Raw genomic sequence first — 17,263 nt, 5'->3', positions numbered from 1 at the left:
TTTCCGGTGGGCCGCGGCCGGCGAAGGGAGGGGGGCCGGGGAGGAGGAGGGGGCGCGCGGCGCATGCGCGCTGAAGCCCCTGGCCTGCTGGCCCTGGTAAGAGGGGTCAGCATCATCCTAATGATAATGATGGGATGGAGGAAGCGCTTACTAGGTGCCAGGCACTGTGCTGAGCGCTGGGGTGGATGCAAGCAAATCAGGTTTTATGAAATTTATTTTGTTAATGAGCCCTACATCCCCTTGATTCTATTTATTTGCTATTGGTTTAATGAGATGTGCATCCTCTTGATTCTATTTATTGCTATTATTTTAATGAGATGTTCTTCCCCTTCATTCTGTTTACTTGCTGTTGTTTTAATGAGATGTTCATCCCCTTGATTCTATTTATTTGCTATTGTTTTAATGAGATGTTCATCCCCTTGATTCTATTTATTTGCTATGATTTTAATGAGATGTTCTTCCCCTTCATTCTGTTTATTTGCTATTGTTTTAATGAGATGTTCATCCCCTTGATTCTATTTATTTGCTATTGTTTTAATGAGATGTTCATCACTTTGATTCTCTTTATTTGCTATTGGTTTAATGAGATGTTCATCCCCTTGATTCTATTTATTGCTGTTATTTTAATGAGATGTTCATCCCCTTCATTCTATTTATTGCTATTATTTTAATAAGATGTTCATTCATTCAGTGGTATTTATTGAGCGCTTACTATGTGCAGAGCATTGTACTAAGCGCTTGGAATGTACAAATGGGTAGCAGATAGAGACAGTCCCTGCCCTTTGACGGGCTTGCATTCTAATCGAATTTGTTAAGCGCTTACTATGTGCAGAGCACTGTTCTAAGCGCTGGGGGAGATCCAGGGTCATCAGGTTGTCCCACATGAGGCTCACCGTCTTCATCCCCTTGATTCTATTTATTGCTATTATTTTAATGAGATGTGCATCCCCTTGATTCTATTTATTGCTATTGTTCTTGTCCGCCCGTCTCCCCCCGATTAGACTATAAGCCCATCAGTGGGCAGGGACTGTCTCTATCTGTTACCCATTTGTCCATTCCAAGCGCTTAGTACAGTGCTCTGCACAGAGTAAGCGCTCAATAAATACTATTGAATGAATGAAAGGTTGGACACAGTCCCTGTCCATTCATTCATTGAATCGTATTTATTATTGAGCATTTACTCTGTGCAGAGCACTGTACTAAGCGCTTGGAATGGACAGTTTGGCAACAGATAGAGACCATCCCTGTCCAATGAGGGGCTCACAGTCTCCATCCCCATTTGACGGATGAGGGGACTGAGGCCCTGACAATAATAATGATGATGGTATTTGTTAAGGCCTTACTATGTGCCGAGCACTGTTCTAAGCGCTGGGGTAGATACAGGGTCATCAGGTTGTCCCACCTGGGGCTCACAGTCTTAATCCCTATTTTACAGATGAAGCACAGAGAAGTGAAGTGACTTGTCCAAAGTCACACAGCTGACAAGCGGCGGAGCCGGGATTAGAACCCGTGACCTCTGACTCCCAAGCCCGGGCTCTTTCCACTGAGCCACGCTGCTTATTATTCATTATTAGGAGTAAAATGGGGCTAAATTCCCGTTCTCCCTCCCTGTGAGAAAGGGAGGCCAGTGTAGGATAATGACTGTCCAATCTGAGTGGATTCTATCTACCCATTAGAGAAGCAGCGTGGCTCAGTGAAAGAGCACAGGCTTTGGAGTCAGAGGTCATGGGTTCGAATTCCGGCTCAGCCACTTGTCAGCTGTGTGACTTTGGGCAACTCACTTAACTTCTCAGTGCCTCAGTTACCTCATCTGTAAAATGGGGATTAAGACTGTGAGCCCCACGTGGGACAACCTGATTCCCCTGTGTCTACCCCAGCGTTTAGAACAGTGCTCGGCACATAGTAAGCGCCTAACAAATACCAACATTATTATTATTTGGTGCATTTTTAACAAATATCACAATTATGACTTCTATTATTGGATAGTGCTCCATCGAAACTGCTCCCATCCACACTCCCTTCTCCTAGCCCTTTTTTTTTAATAGTATTTGTTAATAATAATAATGTTGGTATTTGTTAAGCGCTTACTATGTGCAGAGCACTGTTCTAAGCGCTGGGGTATACAGGGTAATCAGGTTGCCCCTTTTGTGAGGCTCACAGTTAATCGTCATTTTACAGATGAGGTCACTGAGGCACCGAGAAGGGAAGTGACTTGCCCACAGTCACACAGCTGACAAGTGGCGGAGCTGGGATTCGAACCCATGACCTCTGACTCCCAAGCCCGGGCTCTTTCCACTGAGCCACGCTGCTTCTCTCAGTCCCAGTCTTCATCCCCACTTGACAGATGAGGGAACTGAGGCCCTGAAAATAATAATGATGATGGTATTTGTTAAGTGCCTACCCTGTGCCGGTCACTGTCCTGAACCCTGGGGTAGATCAAGGAAATCAGGTTGGACACTGGCCCTGTCCCACATGGGGCTCACAATTTTAATCCCCATTTTACAGATGAGGTAACTGAGGCTCAGAGAAGTGACTCGCCCAAAGTCACACAGCAGCCAAATGGGGTAGCCGGAATTAGAACCCGGGTTCTTCCAACTGCTAGGCCTGAGCTCTAGCCGCTGGGTCTAGCAGCTAGTTCATTTTTCTCTCCCTTCACAATTCCCCACCCCTATCCTAGCCCTGTCCTTCCAAAATGAGTAAATTAACTGGATTTCAATTTCTCCAGGTAAAAAAAATAATAAAGCAGCAGGGAATAATAAAGCGGGGAATAGTAAAGCGGGGAAGCAGCGTGGCTCAGTGGAAAGAGCCTGGGCTTCGGAGTCAGAGGGCATGGGTTCGACTCCTGGCTCTGCCACTTGTCAGCTGTGTGACTGTGAGCAAGTCACTTCACTTCTCTGGGCCTCAGTTACCTCATCTGTCAAATGGGGATTAACTGTGAGCCTCACGTTGGACAACCTGATGACCCTGTATCTCCCCCAGCGCTTAGAACAGTGCTCTGCACATAATAAGCAGTTAACAAATACCAACATTATGAATAAACTCTTAACGAGCTTGAAGCTGTCCCATTCTGGTATTTACCGGTTTTTACACGGGGAAAAAAGACCTTTTAGGCCAAATTTGACAGCCCCCTTACCTCCTCTGAGTTACACTGGCAGCAAAAGAAATGAAAATCAGCACTCTGCTATTCTGGGCAAGGGCCTGTTCCCAAACCTAACGTCAGATGCCAGAAAGCTTTTTAAATTTTTCCGGTATGGGTTGCCGGATGTATTTTATCTCCCGGAGTAATCTTTCTTTTATTGCTCTGTCTTCCATTTCCAGAGAGATGAGCGGGGGGGGGCGGGGGGGGGGTGCATATTTTTTTCCAATCTCTGAGGGCTAAAATCCCGGCCCCTGCCAGGCCAGAGTCAACCCGGACCCGGGCCAGGTTCCCGTATTCTCAAAGCGGCAATCCGGCGAGTCGATTTGCAACCACCACATTGGCCTGTCCGTTCTGGCCGGTCACCAAATAATGGAAGCGGTTTATGTGCCGTAGAATTCGCGAGACCGAAACGGAACAGAAATGGACAGTGAGGTACAGAGAGATGGAAGAATACTGGATTTGATTGATGATGCGTGGAGGGAAGATAAGTTACCCTATGAGGATGTGGCAATACCGTTGGTAAGTAATGGATTTTGGGGGGAGAAGCAGCCTGGCTCAGTGGAAAGAGTCAGGGGTCACCAGTTCGAATCCCTGCTCTGCCACTCGGCAGCTGTGTGACTGTGGGCAAGTCACTTCACTTCTCTGGGCCTCAGTTCCCTCCTCTGTAAAATGGGGATTAACTGTGAGCCTCACGTGGGACAACCTGATGACCCTGTATCTCCCCCAGCGTTTAGAACAGTGCTCTGCACATAGTAAGCGCTTAACAAATACCAACATTATTAATACTATTATTATTATTAAGGGTTGTGGATTTGGGGTGGATTTTGGGTGGAGATGGAAGGGCTGGGGGTAGAAAAGAACTAGTATCATGAGTGAAGACCCGCTGGGCGCAAAGCACTTGGGAGAGTAGGGTAGAAGCAGCCTGGCGGAGTGGCTAGAGCAGTGCCCTGGTAGTCAGAGGGTCATGGGTTCTAATCCCGGCTCCACCACCTGTCTGCGGGGTGACGTTGAGCAAGTCACTTTACTTCTCTGGGCCTCCGTCCCCTCATCTGCAAAATGGGGATTGAGACCGTGAGCCCCACGTGGGACGGGGATTGCGTCCAACCCGATTCGTTTCCGTCTACCCCAGCGCCTAGTACGGTGCCTGGTGTAAGAAACCTGACCGCTGGGTCGTGGCAGTGTGCTGGGCAGGGAACGGGTCTGCCAACTCTGTTGGAATGTATTCATTCATTCAATAGTATTTATTGAGCGCTTACTATGTGCAGAGCACTGTACTAAGCGCTTGGAATGGACAAATCGGTAACGGATAGAGACAGTCCCTGCCCATTATACAGTCTAATTGGGGGAGATGGACAGACAAGAACAATAGCAATAAATAGGATCGAGGGGGTGAACATCTCATTAAAACAATAGCAATAAATAGAATCAGGGTGATGTACATGTCATTATCAAAATAAATAGGGTAATGAAAATATATACAATTGAGCGAACGAGTACAGTGCTGAGGGGAGGGGAAGGGAGAGGGGGAGGAGCAGAGGGAAAGGGGGGAGAAGAGGGTTTAGCTGCAGAGAGGTAAGGGGGGGGTAGAGAGAGCAGAGGGAGAAGGGGAGCTCAGTGTGGGAAGGCCTCTTGGAGGAGGTGAGCTCTCAGGAGGGCTTTGAAGAGGGGAAGAGAGTTAGTTTGGCGGAGGTGAGGAGGGAGGGCGTTCCGGGACCTGGGGAGGACGTGGCCCGGGGGTCGACGGCGGGATGGGCGAGAAAGGGGGAAGGTGAGGAGGTGGGCGGCGGAGGAGCGGAGCATGCGGGGTGGGCGGGAGAAAGAGAGAAGGGAGGAACTCTCCCAAGCGCTTAGTACAGTATTCTGCACATAGTAAGTGCTCAGTAAATGTCATCGGTGATGCTGGTGTGTCAGGGCTTCAGATTTCGTGGCCTGGCTCGTGGTCTCTGCTCCTCCTCTGCGGAGGGATGGGACTTTAATCCCGCAAGGTGGGCAGCAAGGTGGGTTGGAAGAGATCTTGGATCTCCTAAGGCATGAGGCCCGGCTTGAGTTTCCGAAGGGTTTCCCTCTCCCTCTGCCTTTCCTTCCCCATTCGTTCATTCAGTAGTATTTATTGAGCGCTTACTGTGTGCAGAGCACTCTACTAAGTGCTCGGAATGGACAATTTGGCAACAGAGACAATCCCTGCCCAATGACGGGTTCACAGTCTAATCGATCCCCCCTACTCCCTCCCTCTTCTCTACCCCCTTCCCCTCCCCACAGCCCTTGTGTATATTTGTATATATTATTTATTACCCTATTTTATTAATGATGTGTCTATATCTATGATTCTGTTTATCTATTTTGGTGGTATCGATTCCCGACTACTTGCTTGGTTTTCAGGTGACCTGTGTTTTAATCCTGGCTCTGCCCCTTGCCTGATCTGTGACCTTGGGGACGTCACCTCATTTATCAGCGCTTTAGGTTCCTCATCGTAAAATGGGGATTATATAGCCGTTCTCCCTCCCGCTTAGGCTGTGAGCTTCTTGTGGGACAAGAGAAGCAGCATGGCCTAGTGGCAAGAGCCCGGTCTTGGGAGTCAGAGGACGAAGGTTTCTAATCCTGGCTCCGCCATTTGTCTGCTCTGTGACCTTGAGCAAGTCACTTCACTTCTCTGTGCCTCAGTTACCTCATCTGTAAAATGGAGATTAAGACTGTGAGCCCCACTTGGGACAATCCAGTTATCTTATATCTACCCCAGGGCTTAGAACAGTGCTTGGCACATAGTAAGTGCCTAAAAACGTACCATAATTATCATTACTATTAAATGTTTCCAGTCTGACTGCTGTGTATCTACCCCAGTGCTTAATACAGTGCTTGACCCATAGTAAACACTTAGCAACCTCGGTGTCATCCTTGACTCCACTCTCTCATTCACCCCACACATCCAATCCGTCACCAAAACCTGCCGGTCTCACCTTCACAACATCGCCAAGATCTGCCCTTTCCTCTCCATCCAGATGGTCTCTTGCTGGCCAAATCTCTCAACATCTCCCCACTGGATTACTGCATCAGTATCTTTTCTGATCTCCCAACCTCCTGTCTCTGTCCACTCCAGTCTATTCTTCATTCCGCTGCCCGGATCATCTTCCTAAACAAACGCTCTGGGCATGTCACTCCCCTTCTCAAAAACCTCCAGTGGTCGCCTATCAACCTTCGCATGAAACAAAAACTCCTCACTCTTGGCTCTAAAGTTCTCCATCCCCTCGCCCCCTCCTACCCCTCCTCCCTTGTCTCTTTCCACCGCCCACCCCGCACGCTCCGCCCCTCCGCCGCCCACCTCCTCGCCGTCCCTCGGTCTCGCCCATCCCGCCGTCGACCCCTGGCCCACGTCCTCCCGCGGTCCCGGAACGCCCTCCCTCCTCACCTCCGCCAAACTCACTCTCTTCCCCTCTTCAAAGCCCTCCTCCAGGAGGCCTTCCCAGACTGATCCCCCCTTTTCCTCTGCTCTTCCTCCCCATCGCCCCGACTCCCTCCCTCTGCTCTTCCCCTCCCCACAGCACTTGTATATATATCGTGTACATATTTGTTACTCTTTTTTATTAATGATGTGTATATATCTATAATGCTACTTATCTATTTTGATGGTATTGATGCCTGCCCGGTTGTTTTGTTTTGTTGTCTGTCTCCCCCTTCTAGACTGTGAGCCCGTTGTTGGTTAGGGATCGTCTCTGTTGCTGAATTGTACTTTCCAAGGGCTTAGTACAGTGCTCTGCACACAGTAAGCGCTCAATAAATGCCATCGAATGAATGAATGAGTCTCCTGGCCTTAAAAAAACAAAACCATTCAATATTAGTTCCCGTAAATCTGAGCAAAAGCCCAGCAAATGGATGCCCCGTAGCGACTCTGCCCATCGTGCCTGCTACTGTTCCGTCTCCTCTTCTCGAAACTGACTCTTCGCAGCTAGATTTGAAATATTTCTAACCCATCAGTGCATTTCTATCGTTCGTAATTATGCCTTCCGATCTTAATAAGGATAGAGATGGTATTTGTTAAACGCTTACTACGTGCCAAGCCCCGTTCTAAGCGCCGGCACTGTTCTAACCCATTCACGTTTCTCCACTTGGAACGGCCTCGCATGTGGAGAGCATATCGAGCCTTGTCGACACCCCTGGTGCTCCTAGATTAATAATGATGGCATTCGTTAAGCACCCATTAGGAGCAAAGCACTGTTCTGAGCACTTGGGGGGGGGTGCTACAAGGAGATCAAGTTGTCCCAAGTGGGGCTCACAGGCTAAGTGGAAAGAGCCCGGGCTTGGGAGTACGAGGTCATGGGTTCAGATCCCGACTCTGCCATTTGTCAGCTGTGTGACTGTGGGCAAGTCACTTCACTTCTCTGTGCCTCAGTTCCCTCATCTGTAAAATGGGGATGAAGACCGTGAGCCTCACGTGGGACAACCTCATTCCCCTGTATCTCCCCCAGCGCTTAGAACAGTGCTCTGCACCTAGTAAGCGCTTAAATACCAACATTATTATTATTATTAATTCCCATTTTGCAGATGAGGGAACTGAGGCCCAGTGAAGTGACTTGCCCAAAGTCACCCAGCTGACAGGCGGCGCAGCCGGGATTAGAACCCATGACCTTTGACTCCCAAACCCGGCCGCGTTCCACTGAGCCACGCTGCTTCTCATGTGATATACTGCAGCTTGGATAGGAAAACAGCATCTTTTCCCCAAAGCTCCCGCACTCCAACTCCCCAATTCCCTCTCATCCCCTTCTCACCCACCTTTTTCTCTCCAGGAAGCGCACACCGGCTTCAGATGCTGATTCCCCCTTTCCCTTGCACGTAGATTTGCACCCTTTATTCATCCCTGCGAGAAGCAGCGTGGCTCAGTGGAAAAAGCCCGGGCTTGGGAGTCAGAGGTCATGGGTTCGAATTCCAGCTCCGCCACTTGTCAGCTGTGTGACTTTGGGCAAGTCGCTTCCCTTCTCGGTGCCTCAGTTACCTCATCTGTCAAATAGGGGTTAAAACTGTGAGCCCCACATGGGACAACCTGATCACCTTGTATTCCCCCAGCGCTTAGAACGTGCTTTGCACATAGTAAGCGCTTAACAAGTGCCAACATTATTATTATTATTATTCTTATTATTAACAACCAAAGGGCCAGGAGCACTGGCGTGCCACCAGCCAGGGCAATCGCACTCCGTGCCACTTTTAGGGTGTCTGGCCAGAGACAACACACAGTAAGCAGCGGGGCTTAGTGGAAAGACCCCATGGGCTTGGGAGTCAGGGGTCGCGGGTTCTAATCCCTGCTCCGCCACTTGTGTGACCTCGGGCAAGCCGCTTAACTTCTCTTTGCCTCAGTTACCTCTTTTGTAAAATGGGGATTAAAACCGTGAGCCCCACGTGGGACAACCTGATTACCTTGTGTCTACCCCAGCGCTTAGAACAGTGCTCGGCACATAGCGGGTGTTTAACAAACACCATAATTATCATTATCCCGGGCCCTGCGTGTGGGCTTTGGGAGAGCAAGTTCTTTCTTCCCCACAAGCACATCAGGGAGGGCGCACTGACACAGGCTGAATTTTCTTACCACTCAAGAAGCAGCATGTCCTGGTGGAACAAGCTGAGTCCTAGGAGTTAGAGGACCTGGGTTCTAATCCCAGCTCTGCCACTTGCCTGCCGTGTGACCTCGAGCCAGTTACTTAACTTCTCTGTGCCTCCGTTTCCCCTTCTGTCAAATGGGGATTCAGTACCCGCTCCCTCCCCCTTATCCCGTGAGTCCCATCGATCGGTCGCATTTAGTGAGCGCTTTTACTGTGTGGAGATGTGGGACGGGGACTGGGTCCAACCTATCTTGTCCCTATTCCCCCACTTGCACAGTTCTTGATTAATAATAATAATAATAATTGTAGTATTTGTTAAATGCTTATTACATGCCGGGCACCGTACTAAGCACTGAGGTGGAGACAAGCAAATTGGGTTGGACAACAGTCCCTGTCCCACGTGGGGCTCACAGTCTTAATCCCCATTGTACAGATGAGGCAACTGAGGCCCAGAGAAGTGAAGTGACTTGCCCAAGGCCAAACAGCAGACAAGCACAACCAGGATTAGAACCCATGACCTTCTGACTCCCGGCCCGCTCTCTATCCCCTGCGCCATGTTGCCGGTTCGTAGTAAACAGCGTGACCTAGTGGAAAGAATACAGGCCTGGGAGTCAGAGGACCTGGGTTCTAATGCCGTCTCCCCCAACTTGTCTGCTGTGTAACCTTGGGCAGGTCACTAAACTCTGTGCCTTATTTCCCTCATCTGTAAAATGGGGAGGAAGACTGTGAGCCCACTTGGGACAGGGACTAATTTGCTTGTCTCCACCCCAGTGCTAAGTACAGTGCCTGGCACGTAGTAAGCATTTAACAAATACTACAGTTATTAGTAGTAGTATCATTATCAGTAGTACCGCTTATCCTCTCCTCGAATTTGGGGTAGAATCAGGCTCGGTGACCTTTCGGGTTCTCATTTCACTTGTTTCAGAATGAGCTTCCCGAGCCGGAACAAGACAACGGCGGCACGACGGAGTCGGTGAAAGAACAAGAAATGAAGTGGACCGACTTAGCCTTACAGTACCTCCATGAGAATGTGCCCACAATCGGAAACTAAGGGGCTGCTGATCTCCGAGGAGCCTGATTTTTGTGGAAAATCTTTCTTATAAAATCTGGTCTTTAAGCCGTTATCATTTCAGACCTTCTCATCCCTTAACAGCTGTATTTCCATGGCAGGACAGTGTTTATTATAAGGAGATAATGCCATTTTCTTCACATTTTTACTTCCCATGTATTCGGTTTCTTATACCTGAAACTCCATTCTCGTGACGTGGCTTGTGCACATTTTCTAGTTTATCGTACTGTTACGTTGTACACTTTCTAATCGCCTACTACAGTGCTCTGCATACAGAACGTGCTCAATAAAGACAATTTTTTTTTTAGGTGATTTGCTTGATAAAAAAGTCCTTCATATCTGGATGCTGGACGTGATTTGCTAAACACTGTGTATAACTTTGTCACTGATCCTGCTGACAGATGTCAAACAATGGTATTTGAGCACTTACTGCGTGCAGAGCATTGTGCTAAACTCTTGGGAGAGTACAGTGCAACTAAATTAGCAGACACGTTCCCTGCCCGTAATACAGTCTAGAGGGAAGAATACAAGAGACAACACCTTGACATTTTTCTGGAATGCTTAATGTTTTGGTCAATTTGTATTTTTCAAAATTTTTCTTATTTGTTTTTCTTTTCGATGCATGGAACCTTTAATCTGTATACTATTTCACTGCTGTCCTTTTGGGACTCTAGTCCCCAAACTGGGACTCATTCTAAGCTGTTATACAAGACTAGTTTATTCATTTGCAGGCATGTCTTAACCGTGATATCTATCAACGATACGTGAATGTCACAGTATTCTTTTTGTGGAGTTTCGGCAGCCCAGCGTTCAGGTAGATTACCATATAAGGTAGGCATCCCTTACAGAAAAGTGTGAAGTGAATAAAACAGCTTACATTCTCGTTTCCCGTACAGTCGTGTAAGTGTGGGGTCCATGCCTGGGTAACAATTCTCATTGTTAAAAAATGAATAGCTGTAAATCAGTGACCGAAAAACTTACCCGTGTCAATCTTTATTGAGTGCTGTGTGCAGAACGCTGTCCCCAGCGCTCGGGAGAGTACAGTACAACAATAAACAGACACATTCTCTGCCCACAATGAGCATTAGAGAAGCAGCGTGGCTCAGTGGAAAGAGCACGGGCTTTGGAGTCAGAGGTCATGAGTTCGAATCCCAGCTCTGCCACTTGTCTGCTGTGTGACCTTGGGCAAGTCGCTTCACTTCTCTGGGCCTCAGTTACCTCATCTGGAAAATGGGGATTAAGACTGTGAGCCCCCCGTGGGACAACCTGATTCCCCTGTGTCTACCCCAGCGCTTAGAACAGTGCTCTGCACATGGTAAGCGCTTAACAAATACCAACATTATTATTCAGTCTAGAGGGGGAGGCAGACATTAATATAAATAAATAAGTGACAGATATATGAGGGTTGTGGGGCTGGGAGGGGAGATGAATAAAGGGAGCAAGTCAGGGGCAAGGCAGAAGGGAGTGGGAGAAGAGGAGAGGACGGCTTTAGTCAGGAAAGGTTTCTTGGAGGAGATGTGCTTTCAATAAGACTTGCAAGTCGGGGGGAGAGTCATTGCCTATCCGACATGAGGGAGGGCATTCCAGGCCAGAGACAGGACGTGGGCGAGAGGCCGGCAGTGAGGTAGACGAGCCGCTGTCGTCTCCCTCAGTGGCCGACGGACAATCCAGCTGAATAAAGCTCGATTCCTTGACTCTCAGGCTGCTGGGCCTAACTCGTCAGATCGGCAGGCTATTCCGAATTGTTCTGAAGCGAGCCTTGGAGCCCTGCGAACTGAGCCATGTCCGAAAAATAGGTCCTACCCGTCAGCAAGGGAAGGAACAACCGGGGAAAACTTCCTTGACTGCTCAGGAACATACATATTTAGGACAATTACAGTGAGGTGCGCTGGGTTTTGCACAGCCTAAGCAAAGTGGAGAATTGAGCAATTATCCAGCCGATTTGTTCCAGATAACCACCCAGCCGGATCGGGGAGGTCAAAAACAGAGTCTTTTGGGGACCGAATGATCCGTTTGGACTCTTACGTGGAACAGAGCCAATCATCCAGGTAATTGCGCTGTCCTCTCCACTCAGGCCGGGCCGGCCACCGTCTCCGGTTCACAACTGCCTTTCAGCCTGATGATTTCTCCTCCGGAACACATTACCTGACACACCTGTCTACCCGCGGGCCGCTGCTCATGTGAGAGGCAATGAAATGGGAATTGGCGGACGGGGGTGCTGAGCGGTTTGGGGTACACCTCGCTGTCCTAAATTTGGGGGTTAGCGCAGCCCCAAGTCCCACAATAAGAGCGGCTGGGGCAGGAGTTGTCCCAGGGCCCAGAGATTCGTGTGCTCTCCCTAGCGCTTAGTACAGTGCTCTGCACATAGCGCTCAATAAATACGATTGAATGGATGAACAGGCCTCGGTGGCCCATCCCGAAGGCGACCGTTCACTAGTAGGGGAAGTTCTACCGAAACACAGCAGGGAAAGAAGCACCGTGACCCAGCTGGGGATGCTTGGAGAAGTGGAAAAAGCCGATTCCCAACTGTCACGTGGGAGGCGATACCTGTCCTTTGGGAGAAACAGTAAAGAGGGTGTTGGGAAGCGGGAAAACAGTTTCAAGACGTAATAATAATAATGTTGGTATTTGTTAAGCGCTTACTATGTGCAGAGCACTGTTCTAAGCGCTGGGGTAGATACAGGGTCATCAGGTTGTCCCACGTGAGGCTCACAGTCTTAATCCCCATTTTACAGATGAGGGAACTGAGGCACAGAGAAGTGACTTGCCCACAGTCACCCAGCTGACAAGTGGCAGAGCGGGGATTCGAACCTATGACCTCTGACTCCCAAGCCCATGCTCTTTTCACTGAGCCACGCTGCTTCTACTATGATAAAGAGCTTAATCATCTTGCCTGACATTCCCCAAGGTCCATCGATGGGAGTAGCGTGGTCTAGCGGAGAAAGCTCTGGCCTGGATAGAGAGATAGGAGCCAATCATGGAAATGGAGAGGAAAACTGACAGCATTTGACAACAGAATGAATATGTCAGAGGAGAGACAGATAATAATAATGATGGTCTTTGTTAAGCACTTACTGTGTGCCAAGCACGGTTCTAAGCACTTGGATAGATACAAGGTTATCAGGTTGTCCCACTTGGGGCTCACACTCTTAATCCCCATTTTACAGATGAGGGAACTGAGGCCCAGAGAAGTGAAGTGACTTGCCCAAAGTCCCCCAGCTGACAAGTGGCAGAGTCGGGATTAGAAACCACGACCTCTGACTCCCAAGCCCATGCCCTTTCCACTAAGCCTTGCTGCTTCTCTCAGTGATAGATCAATAATACCGAGGCTGCAGGCTTTAGAAATCATAATAAATAATGACGGCATTTGTTGAGCGCTTACTATGTGCCAAGCACCGTTATAAGAGTTAGGGTAGATACAAGGTAATCAGGCATGTTGCAAGAAAGGGAGAGTGCTACAACCCTCCCTCCAAAGAGAAGTCATTTTGAAGGTTATTTTCCACTAAACCTGATAGCAATACTTTGGAAACTTTTGGAACACATTAAGAATGAAAAATCATATATAAAGGATAATGAAACCTAAGCAATAAACAGCATGAACTTATTAAGAACAAATTGTTCCAGACAGACCTGATGAGTACTTCTCTGGAAATCAAAAGGGAAAGGATGGAATCCAGTAGATATTATATAATTGGATTTTAGTGAAGCGTTTGATAAGAGAATCTCACGAAATTGCATTTGCATAATTTGTTTGAATTGCCTTGGTTAAGAATAAAGATGGAAAACTCACTTACAGTTCATAAATAAAAGATAACGTTACATCAGTCTGAACAATTTGAAATCGCACTGGACGTCCGAGAGTGTATTATAGAAAAGAAACCCCCCCCCCGGGGGGTAGGATTAGATTAGAGAATTATAGATTTGGAAAGTCCCTGAGAAGTTCTCTCTCCTCCCGTCAGGTGAATACTGAATGTAGGTAATGAATAACAAGGGGCCACCTTTTTATGTCGCCGGTGTGGACGGAACTGGGTCTCTCGCTGGCCTTTTCTGTCAGACACGCGCTTATGGATGAACTCTGCCACCAACGACATCTTCTTCGTCTCTGGAGGACGACTGAAAGTAATGTCATTCCAGCACCCAGGGCATATGTTTATCCTCTTCGGAAACATTACGCGGGCTGGAGTAACCACAACTTCCCTCCCTAGGGAGCCTATTTCTGGGCTTTTACGACCCTGATGTTCAAGTTCTTTCTTATGTCCAACCGAACGCTTCGGCTTATTTCCCCTTGTCTTTGTTGACATAGAGAACAGCTGTCCGCATCCTCCTTGTAAAAGCCCTTTGTATACTTAAAGTCGGTTATTAAATCACACTTTGATCTTCTCTTCCCCAAACAAAACAACCCAGTTCCTTTCATCTTTACTCACATAACGTATTTTCCATCTTTTTTGTCTGTTTTCCTTAAAGCCTTCCCATTTTCTCCTCATCCTTCCTAATGTGTGATGGACAGAACTATGTCCAAGTCATCCACGAGGATGTGACCGATTCATAAAGGGAGAATGGATTTAATAATCCATTTATAATAATCCATAATGGATTTAATAATCAAAGGTATTTATCGAGCACTTACCGTGTGCAAGTGCTAAGAGCTCGGGAAAGTATAATGTAACAGAGTTGGTAGATTCCCTCCTAGCCCCCCTCGAGACCGTAAGCTCATTACGGGCAGGGAACATGTCCGCTAATTCTGTTGTATTATACCCACCCAAACAGTACAGTGCTCTGTAAATAGTAAGTGCTCAGTAAATACCATTTGTCTGATCCATTATCCCATTAACAACTTGATTTTAAGAATCTGTATTTGTCAAGTGCTTTGATTTTTCCAAAGGCCTTCACCTTAATGATCTCACCACCCCGTCAGGCCGAAGCGGGTGTTATCATTCCCATTTGACAGACGATGAAATCGAGGCCCTGAAAAGTTAAACGACTCGCTCTGGTGATACAGGAGGCCGGGGACAGAGCTGGGACTAAAACTGGGGATCTATATGCTTTCCCCAACACTATATTAACTCCCCTTAAACAAATAATAATTATGGCATTTGTTAAATAGTTACTACAGTCCAACCACCATTCTGAGTAGTGGGTTATCAGTTTGGGGACAGTCCCTCTCCCACATGGGGCGCACAGTTTAGGTAGGAAGGAGAATTTACAGATGAGGAAAATGAGGCCTAAAGAAATCAAGTGACTTGCCCACGGTCACACAACAGACAAATGGCAGACCCAGGATTAGAACCCAGGTCCTCTGACGCCTAGACCCATGCTCTTTCCACTAGGCCACGCTGCTTAATAATGACCATTATTATTATTATGGTACTTGTTAAGGGCTTACTCTGTGCCAGGCACTGTTCTAAGTGCTGGGGTAGACCCAAGCTAATCAGATTGGACCCAATCCCTGGCCCACATGGGGCTCACAGACTTATCCCCATTTGAAAGATAAGGTAATTGAGGCACAGAAAAGTGAAGTGACTCGCCCAAGGTCACACAGCAGACAAGTGGCGGAGCCGGAATTAAGACCCAGATCCTCCTGACTCCCAGGCCCATGCTCCGTTCATTAAGCCACGCTGCTTGCAGGTCTTATTCCAGTAAATAGACTACAGTGCCATGTTGGCTTCTTTATTAAGAGCAGCACGTTGCTGGGCAGGGACTCTATCTGTTGCCGATTTGTACATTCCAAGCGCTCAGCACAGTGCTCTGCACATAGTAAGCACTCAATAAATACTACTGAATGAATTGAATGAATGAATTCATTTTAAGGTCAAACGATTGTATTTATTGAGCCCTTACTGTGTGCAAACCACTGTAGTAAGCACTTGGGAGAGTACAGTACAACAGAACTGGTGCACATCCTATCCCTCCTTTATCAGCCTCCTTACTGATCATCCAGCCTCCTGTCTCTCCCCACTCCAGTCCACACTTCACCCAGCTGCCCAGATCATTTTTCGACAAAAATATTCAGGCCACGTTTTCCCACTTTTCAAGAAACTCCAGTGGTTGCCCATCCACCTCTGCATCATACAGGAACTCCTCACCATCGACTTTAAAGCACTCAATCGTCTTGCCCCCTCCCACCTCACCTCGCTACTCTCCTACTAGAGCCCAGCCCACAACATTTCACTTCTCTAGTGCCAAACCTTCTCAGTCTGCCTCCATCTTGTCTGTCTCACTTCTTACCTCTGACCCACATCCTGCCCCTGGCCTGAAACACCCTCCCTCCTCATATCCGACAGACAATGACTCTCCCCCGCTTCAAAGCCTTATTGAAGGCCCATTTCCTCCCAGAGGCCTTCCCTGACTAAGCCCTCTTTTCCTTTTCTTCAACTCCCTCCTGCACTGCCCTGACTTGCTCCCTCTATTCATCTCCCCTCCCAGCTCCACGGCACTATTATTATTATTGTGGTATTTGTTAAGCGCTTACTATGTGCCAAGCACTGTTCTAAGCACTGGGATAGATTCAGGGTAATCAGGTTGTCCTGTTTGGGCCGCACACTTTAATCCCCACTTTAATCCCCACAGAGAAGCCTGTGCCTCAGTTACCTCATCTGTAAAATGGGGACTAAGACTGTGAGCCCCATGTGGGACAACCTGATTCCCCTGTGTCTACCCCAGCGCTTAGAACAGTGCTCTGCACATAGTAAGCGCTTAACAAATACCAACATTATTATTATTATTAATTACTTGCCCTAGGTCACACAGCAGAGAAGTGGCAGAGCCGGAATTAGAACCCATGTCTTTTGACTCCCAAGCCCGTGCTTTTTCCACTAAGCCATACTACTTCTCTACATATATATCCATAATTTTATTTATTTATATTAATGTGTGTCTCCTCCTGTAAGCTCTCTGTGGGCAGAGTATGTGTCTGTTTATTGTCATATTGTACTTTCCCAAGGACTCTGCACACATTAAGCGCTCAATAAATATGATTAACTTAGTGATGTGTTTCCTGATCATCTATTGCCCCAAGTATTTCAACTGTATTGATTCCTAGCCAATCTTTCCCCATTAGAAATATTGAGAAATATTGGGTGACTCAAGATTAGTTTCCTCTGCCATCCCAACTCCTCTAGGAAACCTGACCTGATCGATCTCATCTCCCATTACCTATTTCCACTCCTAAATGCCTCTCCTCCAAGAGGCCTTCCCTGATTAAACCCCCTTTCCCCTGGCTCACTCACCCTTCAGCTTCATCTGCGCACTTCAGTCTGTGCCCTTTGGATATTTGATATTCTTCCCACCCACAACCCCTCAGCGCTTACTTACATATCTTTAAATTACATATTACAAATTATTCGTATTCATCCTTACCTCCCCCTCTAGACCCTAAACTTATCATGAGCAGGGAACGTGTCTGCTAATTCTACTGCACTGTACCCTCCCAAGCGCTTAGTACAGTGCTCTGTACGTAATAAATGCTCAATA

The 17,263-nt window shown here is 47.7% G+C and overlaps 1 protein-coding gene across 3 annotated transcripts; it reads left to right on the top strand.

The window, feature by feature from the left end:
• ANAPC13 (anaphase promoting complex subunit 13) lies at positions 1-10,773 on the top strand. Of its 3 annotated transcripts, none has more exons than XM_029066668.2 (3): positions 1-96; positions 3,533-3,658; positions 9,650-10,773. In XM_029066668.2, exons 1-3 carry the CDS (start codon positions 64-66, stop codon positions 9,773-9,775), a joined length of 285 nt encoding a protein of 94 aa, XP_028922501.1. In that variant the 5' UTR covers positions 1-63; the 3' UTR covers positions 9,776-10,773. The 3 variants fall into 3 exon arrangements, with proteins under 3 accessions (XP_028922501.1, XP_039769306.1, XP_028922508.1); XM_039913372.1 differs by having other exon boundaries at positions 81-105; XM_029066675.2 differs by lacking the exon at positions 1-96 and adding an exon at positions 109-200.
• The last annotated feature ends 6,490 nt before the right edge of the window (positions 10,774-17,263 follow it).

Source organism: Ornithorhynchus anatinus, chromosome 1, assembly GCF_004115215.2.
Source record: "Ornithorhynchus anatinus isolate Pmale09 chromosome 1, mOrnAna1.pri.v4, whole genome shotgun sequence".
In the NCBI taxonomy this organism is placed as follows: Eukaryota; Metazoa; Chordata; class Mammalia; order Monotremata; family Ornithorhynchidae; genus Ornithorhynchus; species Ornithorhynchus anatinus.
The sequence above is the reverse complement of the archived record's forward strand: the minus strand, read 5'-3'. Positions and strand labels throughout refer to the sequence as shown.